The 8,343-nt window shown below is 61.7% G+C and overlaps 1 protein-coding gene across 1 annotated transcript; it reads left to right on the top strand.

The window, feature by feature from the left end:
• The first annotated feature begins 416 nt into the window (after nucleotides 1-416).
• On the top strand, nucleotides 417-2,490 carry DLX2 (distal-less homeobox 2). The gene is made up of 3 exons (XM_024561490.2): nucleotides 417-899; nucleotides 1,388-1,572; nucleotides 2,083-2,490. Exons 1-3 carry the CDS (start codon nucleotides 506-508, stop codon nucleotides 2,488-2,490), a joined length of 987 nt encoding a protein of 328 aa, XP_024417258.2. The 5' UTR covers nucleotides 417-505.
• Nucleotides 2,491-8,343: the final 5,853 nt, after the last annotated feature.

Below are 8,343 nucleotides of genomic sequence, written 5' to 3'. Positions count from 1 at the left end.
CCCCGCGTTCAGGGTGCTAGTACCCTCGCGGCCCCGCGCTTCTGATTGGCTGTTGCTAGGTGACGTAGTCTGCGCTCACGTGATGAGTGTTAAATGCCCACCCTGCAGGAGCCCGCCCCGCAGACAATCGTAAAGCTGCTGCAGGCTGCTCAGCTCCTCCCGCCTCCCGGATCCCCGGCCCAGCCCCGCCACCCCTGGCCCCGCCACCCCTGCCCCCCCCATTGCCGCCCCCCGTCCGAGCCGGCGTTGGGCAAGAAGCCGAGCGGGCCGAAAGGCGGAGAGAGGATGCGGCCCGCGGCAACTGTCCGGAGCGGTGCACGGTGATTGCCTCCCCCCGAGGAGGAGTTGCCTATACCATTGCCACATTTTTTGTTTTCCTCCCCACCCCGCACCCCCCTCCCCCCGTAATTACATTGGCTGCTGGAGGGGACAGAAGAGACAGAGGAGGCGCCTCGCTTCCCCCCCTCGTGCCCGCCACCCCTGCTCTTTCCAGTCCCGGGCCAGGATGACTGGAGTCTTTGACAGTCTGGTGGCTGATATGCACTCGACCCAGATTACGGCCTCCAGCACGTACCACCAGCACCAGCAGCCCCCAAGCGGTGGTGGCGCTGGCCCGGGGAGCAGCAACGTCAGCAGCCTCCACAAGCCTCAGGAGTCGCCGACCCTCCCGGTGTCCACAGCTACCGACAGCAGCTACTACACCAACCAGCAGCACCCGGCGGGCGGAGGCGGCGGTGGGGGCTCGCCCTACGCGCACATGGGTTCCTACCAATACCACGCCAGCGGCCTCAACAACGTCCCGTATTCCGCCAAGAGTGGCTACGACCTGGGATACACCGCCGCCTACACCTCCTACGCACCCTATGGGACCAGTTCGTCCCCGGCCAACAACGAACCTGGTAAGCATAACGCTGGCGTCAAGGGTGCCAAGTCGGTCTAGCTACTTAAATGGGTGGGATAAAAATGTTTGGGGCGGGAATGCCTCCGGAGCCCTGGGCTTTTCATACTACCCACTCCCGGCTCGGCCAGGCCCGGCCCGCCCCGCGCCCTCGCCATTCTTAACCCCCAATCTGCCGAGGGTCACTGGGTACTTCCCTCCGCGCTCAGCTTGTCGGACCCGGTGGCCTTGCGGGCCGCGCGGTGCAAGCCTCATGGTAACCTCATTCCCTTGCCACCTGATTCTCCGTTCTCTCCGGCATGCGCCTGTCTTCCCCTGTGCGGGAGAGCCCAGCTGCCGGGTTCGGTGCCGGCACGGTTCCGCGCAGTGCGAAGTTGCGCCTGAGAACCCGTCTCCCGGCTCCGGCCAAGTCCCACGCCGGGCCTCTCCACGCGTGGGAACTCTTGAGCTCCCAGATTGTGCAGTTCTCACGATTCCGATTCGTTGCAGAGAAAGAAGACCTCGAGCCTGAAATTCGGATAGTGAACGGGAAGCCAAAGAAAGTCCGGAAACCCCGCACCATCTACTCCAGTTTCCAGCTGGCGGCTCTTCAGCGGCGTTTCCAAAAGACCCAGTACCTGGCACTGCCTGAGCGAGCCGAGCTGGCCGCGTCCCTGGGCCTCACCCAGACTCAGGTGAGGGGTCGCGGCTGGGGCGGGTTGGGAGTGGGGGAGGAAGGATGCGGAGGGCGCTGGTCTGGAATGGCTGGGAAGCAGGCCGGTGCAGGACAATGTTTTAAATACATAAAATAATCTTAAGGATTTCGAGGCCCGCGCCTTGGGCGGTGTGAACTTCCACACTCGAAACTGAAACCCCCCAGGGTAAGGACAGGGTGGGCACAACCCGGCACCACGTCGTCTTTTCTCCGCGCTACTGATTAAGCGGGTGAAATAATTGGCCCTCCTGACCTTCTCCCTGTGTCAACATCACCACGGCGCGCACACGCCAGCGGTCTTGGGCTTTTTGAGATGACCACCCGCTGGAGTAGAAATCATCGCAGCCCCCCCAAGCCGCGGCACGCGATCCGCGCGTGCGCCCAGAGTGCTCGGTGCCCACCTCTTGCTGTCAGTCTTTCTCCCCTTCCTCCCCTTCCTTGCCCCGTGCTGAGTTTCCTCCACTAATGCTCGGGTCCCTTCTCCACAAAGGTCAAAATCTGGTTCCAGAACCGCCGATCCAAGTTCAAGAAGATGTGGAAAAGCGGTGAGATCCCCACGGAGCAGCACCCTGGGGCCAGCGCCTCGCCACCCTGCGCTTCGCCGCCGGTCTCGGCGCCGGCCTCCTGGGACTTCGGCGCGCCTCAGCGGATGGGGGGCGGCGGCGGCCCCGGCAGCGGAGGCAGCGGCGCCGGCAGCTCCGGCTCCAGCCCGAGCAGCGCGGCCTCGGCTTTCCTGGGCAACTACCCGTGGTACCACCAGACCTCGGGCTCCGCCTCCCATCTGCAGGCCGCGGCGCCGCTGCTGCACCCGGCGCAGACCCCGCAGCCGCACCACCACCACCACCACCACCACCACGGCGGCGGGGGCGCCCCAGTGAGCGCCGGTACGATTTTCTAACCCCAGGAAGACTGCGCCAAAGACTGAGAGCAGAGACCCGTTAGGGCTCGCACCCAAGCCAGAGGGTGTCTCCAGCTGGCCCGCCGACGCCACCCCTACCGGAGGTTGTGGCCCGGGACGGCGTGCCCCAAGCCCTGCTCCCTCGCGTGGCCACCGAGCGGCCGGGAACTGGCAGGCTCCTCTCGGAGGCCCCCGGCTGCTGCACGGTGAAGGCCGCGGGCCACGGCCGCCCTCGCGACCCGAGCCCCGCCTCAGACTGGCCTCCCCTCGCGGCGAGGCTGTCCGGCGCCTTTGTCGCCGCGGGCCGCGAGCCGAGTCCCGGAAAGGGACTCCTCCCCCGCCCGCCAGGCTTCCCCGGCGCTCTGAAGCTCCTTTCTCCTCGCCCGCCCTCCGGCTCGGCGCAGCCCGCCCGGGTTAGTGACCTCCGGGGTCCTGCCTGGCGGCCCGCCCTCCCCCACTCGCCTCGGCGACCCCGGCGGCCCGCCGCTTTTCCCCTCTCTGCCGTTTCCAGCCCTTGGAGCCTCGTCCTTCTCCCGCCTTAGCTCTCCCCCAGCCAGGGACTCTGCCCCTTAGCTCTCTCATTCATGACCAGTGGAGTTTTTTTTTTATTTTTTATTTTTTAAAAGTTTAGGTGCCTTTGCGGATGACCTCATTTTGATGTTGGGGAAAAATGATTTTTTAATATGTGGACACTGCAAAAAATGTGTTTAAATTATCTTTTTTAAAAACCTATTCAGGATTATCAGCCTGGACTTGGACATGGAGTTTGTAAATAAAGGTGTCTGTGCAGATTTTCCCACTGATTTATTTGTATAAAAATACTCATCCTTTCAGACTTTTTTGTAAATCCCCACTTGTGAAAACTGCGGATTAGCAGTGACCTCAGCAGCCCCTCCGGTTCAGAAAATTTTCTGTTCAACTAAGCTACTGATTTGGGTTTGTTATATCTTATCCTAAAGTCTTTGTTCTTGAAATGAAAGGTATTTTGGGGTTATTTATTATGAAAACAACATGCTCTTAATGTTGATTTTACAATATGAAGAGATTATTTAAATAAATTATTGTTTTCATTGGATGTGTGCGTTTTTACCTTGTTGTCAAAACCTGGAAGCTCGAGCCGCTGTCCAGGCTGGGAACCTAGTCAGCCAAGAGTGACATTCACCTCTTCGGAAGGCTGCGAGCGCAGCGAAGTGCGGTGAGGCGGAGAGACAGGCTCACGGGGCTCAGGGCCCCGCAGAATGTGCGCGCTGTACCCCCACCCGCGTCCGGACGCGGGGTTCCCCAGCTCGAGTTGCGGTGAGTCACTCAGCGCCTGTTGGCTCCAGCCTCCGCCCGCCGTGCCCCACCGGCGCCTGGGCGGGCTCTGCCGCCTCGGCGCTCGCGGTGCCGGCGGGGCAGTGCTTCCCAGCCGCGCAGGAAAACCGCGGCCAGACCCTGAAAGCCGCCGCAGCCCGGGTCAGACCCCTACATTGGACTCTCCCCTCCGTTGCCCCGCGGCCTTTCTGGGGACGGCTGAGCCGAGAACTCATTGAGTCACCCAGGCCCGGGAGCCCTGGGTTCTGCTCAAGAATGCAGGGCGACCTCGGCGCACAGGGCTTCGCTAGTACACACACAATCACACTCTGTGACTCCTGCAGACACATCTGTGCTATTACACACTCTCAGACACACACAGTCACACACTCATACTGAGTGACACTCACATCCATGACACAAATTCACACACACTGATGTACAAACCCACATATGCACACTCACACACACATGCACACTCACATGGAGACTGATGCACCTTGCTATGAGAGTGGCACCTTTTCTACCTCACACTCCCGGGGGGGGGAAAGACCCACACATCATTCAGCTCCATTCACCACCCCGGGTCCCACTCAACTAGCTTCCAACTTTGGAAATGACCCTACTTTATCACATTCCCTGCAAAGGCCAGAGGTTAGTGAGTAATGCGGGCCTGAACTTAAAGCTCCTTTCCTTGAAAGCACTGGAACCCGCAGTTGGTAGCAGCTCTCAGGCTTCAATCACTGACTGTGATGTCGGACTGCCCATTTCAGCTCTGTGCTGCAGTGTGAGGATCTATAAGACAGGAAACGTAAAAAGAGCTATCTCAGAGTTGAAAGCATGTGATTGGGCCATGATGTACTACAATGCCTGGTATATCGTAAGCACTCAATACATTTTTGCTGTGTAGTATATTGTTTCAGCCCAGTGCCCCCAAACAAGGAGGCTTTACTTTTGCCTACAATCATGCGGCTCAGAGTTAGCCAGAGGCCTTTCCAACCTCATCTGGTGTGGAAGAGCAGCACTCCAGGGCTGGGAGACTCTGTCCCTTTCCAACATGGAAGCCTGAACCTTGGGCAACCCCTCCGAAGAGAGGGGGCTCTACTGGAGAGGAGGCTGGGGGCAAGCCAGAGAACCCTGCCTGCCAGATGCAGACCTCCTCTTCTCTAGGATGCTCATCAGGCCATACTTGCTGTGTGTCTTCAACTCACCTCTGCCAAGAAAACAGATATCAGACAAGAGTGACTTTCTAAGCTGCGTGGCATTATCCTGAGAGGAATCCCAACTTTTCTGGTCAGATTGTTTTGGGGACTGCACCGAGTGGGATTTACAAGAGAGTATGGTCCAGAGAGTTGGAGCTCTGCAGAAGGCAGGGAGGTTACACAACTCTGTGTCCGTTTTGCATTCCTGGGTGATTTCCCAGGCTAGGGTGGCCTGAGCTGAATCCCATTGACCTCGCGATTCTGGCTTCCCTAAACAGCCGCTGCCTAGCAGACCTCCATTCCTGTTCTCCCTCCCCCGAACTCCAAATTCCGTGGTTTTCTTTGAGTGCCAATAGCTGGTGCCAGCCTTCCTCCTGCGGTTTACTGTGCGCTCCCCTCCTTTGTGAGTTCTCCCCTCCCCCTCCTGAAACCAGCGAGGAGAGACGGGGCAGTAAATTGGCTGGTGTCGAGGATCTGCAGCAGACAAGATGATTAAGAGGCCTACGCCGGAGCGCCCGGGGCAGGGAATGTCAGCCCAAGTTGGAATCACGCAACAGGCCTTGGCATGAGCGAGCCTGGGAGCCGGGAGGGCTGGCGGCCCCAGCTCCGGGGTGGGCTGAGGCCCCACAGACTCGCCGGAGTCACCTAACCTAGCACCCGGCGGCGGCGGGGTCGGGCCGGGCCACCGCGCGCCTGTCCCCGGGAAACCCGCGATGTAGAGGGCAGAAGGGTGCAGGGGCCAGAGGAAGGGGGCGTTTCCGCAGACCAGGAGAGGGGCGAGAGGAGGGAAAGCAAGGATGCTCCCGGTAGAAGTGAGGGAGCGCGAGAGGGAGGGGGGAGAGAAGGGGGAGACAAAGCCCGGCTGGGGTAGGCGGGGGCCGGCTCCAGCCCTCCGGGGGCAGAGCTCTGGCAAGCCTTTCTCACAGTCTCCTGGCCCGCCGGGAGACTCCGAGCCCTGTGATCAGCCCGCCGCCGCGCAGACTCGCTCCCCCCGCGCCCTACTGCGCTCCCCAAAGCGCGAGTGAAAAATGGAAATGGGAAGCAGCGGTCTCGTCTCCTTACAGTGGGAAACCAGTCGCACTCAGAGCACACATAAATCTTCACTGCAATTCCCTCCCATTCGCTCGCGTGAACTATCAGGCCAGAGACAGGATATGACAAGCGCTGGGAAGCCGGGGGAGGGAAGCCGAAGAGTGAGGGTGCCCGACCCTCTGCACACCACCTCTTGGCAGGTTTGCTCCGAACTCCTAAGGGGCGCTGGCACTGATTTCCATTTGCGGAGGCTGGCAGCCGGGGCGCGCCGGCCTCCCCTTTCCCCTCATCCCCGCCCGCCGCCGGCCACCCCCAGAATTCCAGCCGCCCGCCCTGCGGCTCGCGGGCAGGGGAGGGCAGAGAAGAAAGGGAAAGAATCCCCGGCCTAATCAGCGCGGCTGCAATGTGGGACCGTTTAGGAAGCTTCCCCTCAGCCTTCTTTGAGGATTACTTGTGAAAATTGTGAATATCCGTCCTGTGTGAGGGTTTCCGAGCGTGGTGGGGCGAGTTTGGGAGAAGTATCAGGTTTGCTGCGGGCGGAGAGCGCGCGAGAAGGCTGCAGCTTTGTTTACAAACACTTTGGTAGTGGAAAGGGGGAGAGGGGCGAAGAGGGGTAAAGAGAGTGTGGACATGGTCAGATGGCCCCCCTGTACTGTTAAAACCTCCCGCGAAGGAGAAGGACGTCGGGGAGCAGAAAGACCCTTTGCCTTACAAGAAAAGTCGTCCGCACCGACTGTAAAACCCGAGAACAGCTCCCGCACCCCTACACCGCCTCCGGCCTCCCGCCTCATTCCACCTCCACCGGGTCCCAAGCGCTTGCTCCCAAGTCACAAGCCAGCTCCTTTCCCGCCAAGAAACAGCGACCACCAGTGCCTTAAACCTGTTGTAGGGCCAGAGACCTCTTTGAGAATTAAGCTCCAAATTTTCTCTTCCTTGTACAGGTCTCTTTGCATTCGACTTTGGGGTCCCAGGTCCGGGAAGCGGGTGGGTGGGGCGCGCCCCTGGCCCTGCCAGCCTGGGCCCCAAACAGCCGCAGGAGAGCCCCCCCCATCCTCCTCCCCACCTGGGCTCTGACCTGCAAGCTTCACCCGCTGCCCCGCCCCTTTCCCGAACCCCCGGCGCTGCCGGATGCGGGCGGAGGCCCCACGTCGTGCGGAGGCACCCCCGGCGGGATTTCCCGTCTCGGGTACGGGTTTGTCAGTGATTGTCACATTACAAGACGTTACATTCCGCCCTGGGGCCTGAGGCCGGGCGGGGCGAGGGAGACGCTCAGTTTCTCGAGAAGAAACGGCAGGCAGGTCTCCAGGAACAGCCCCTCCGCGCCTCCGCGGGAGAGCGCGGGCACAGTCTCCCGCCTCGGGCTCTGGCTCCGCGCTCATCCCCCGGGGCGGGCCGGACTGCGAACACTGCGGTGTCCTAGCAGCGTGCCGGCTGCCGGGTTCTCCGGAGGCCCGTTTGGGGATCCTCAGGAGCCCTGGTGCCCATGGCTGAGTCCGGGACCGGGTCGGGCCCGCCCTGGGAGCTGGGGGCGCGGGGGTGCGGTGGAGAGGGTTGATTGCAGAGCCTGGATGGCTCCAGGAGGCGGCCTGGGGCTGCGGGGCAGAGGATTAGGACTTTGGGGAAGAAGAGTCACGAGGGAGGGAAGGACCGAACGTGGAGCGTGCGGGGGCGATCCCGGAGAGGAAACCCGGCGGCATGGAGCAAACGCGGCGGGCAGTCGGCACCGCCACTCCTCCCCCGCGGTTTGTGGTCCAGGAGTCTCAGACACCCTGGAGATGAACGCTCCGCTTTCGGGGTGCGGGCACTGTGGGCCCGACCGAGTCCCGGCTGCTCTGAGCTGTGGCCTCGCCCCGGGAGGCTCCCCGGGCCCCGCGCGGCAGTGTTGCCCCCTCCTCCGCCCCGCCCAGCGCCTCCGCCGCCGGAGCTGCGGCTTCTTAAAGTCGCAGGGAGTCTCGCTGCCCGAGAGAAGCGCCGCCCAGTCGGGGACTGAGTGTTTCTGGGGGCGCTCCCTCGGGGCGGTGGAGACCAAAAGAAGAGCCTAGGTGGCGGCGGGGCTGGCCCCGAGCACCTAATTGAGCTGCGGGTCTCCTCGTCCCAAAGCCTCCAAATAGCAGGCTCCTATTCGCCGGCGCTGGGAGACAGCTAGCACCCTGTCTTGGGGTGCTAAGTCATCTCACAGAAATTTCTCCGTCAACCAGCTGCCCGCTCACCCTGCTCCACGCCTCCCGCCCTGCGGGCCCGGCCCGCAGATTCTAAAGCCCCACCCGGGTTGCAAGACTCTGGGAAAGGGGCCAAAGGAAGGAGGAGGGGAGAACTGTACAGAAAA

Source organism: Desmodus rotundus, chromosome 2 (genome assembly GCF_022682495.2).
Source record: "Desmodus rotundus isolate HL8 chromosome 2, HLdesRot8A.1, whole genome shotgun sequence".
NCBI classification, from domain to species: domain Eukaryota; kingdom Metazoa; phylum Chordata; class Mammalia; order Chiroptera; family Phyllostomidae; genus Desmodus; species Desmodus rotundus.
The sequence above is the reverse complement of the archived record's forward strand: the minus strand, read 5'-3'. Positions and strand labels throughout refer to the sequence as shown.

Excerpts from the sequence above, each read along its gene's own strand:
- DLX2 (XM_024561490.2), top strand. The coding sequence starts at position 506 with ATGACTGGAGTCTTTGACAGTCTGGTGGCTGATATGCACTCGACCCAG. Across the intron at positions 900-1,387 it reads CCCGGCCAACAACGAACCTG|AGAAAGAAGACCTCGAGCCT; the intron begins GTAAGCATAACG and ends GATTCGTTGCAG. Across the intron at positions 1,573-2,082 it reads TGGGCCTCACCCAGACTCAG|GTCAAAATCTGGTTCCAGAA; the intron begins GTGAGGGGTCGC and ends TTCTCCACAAAG.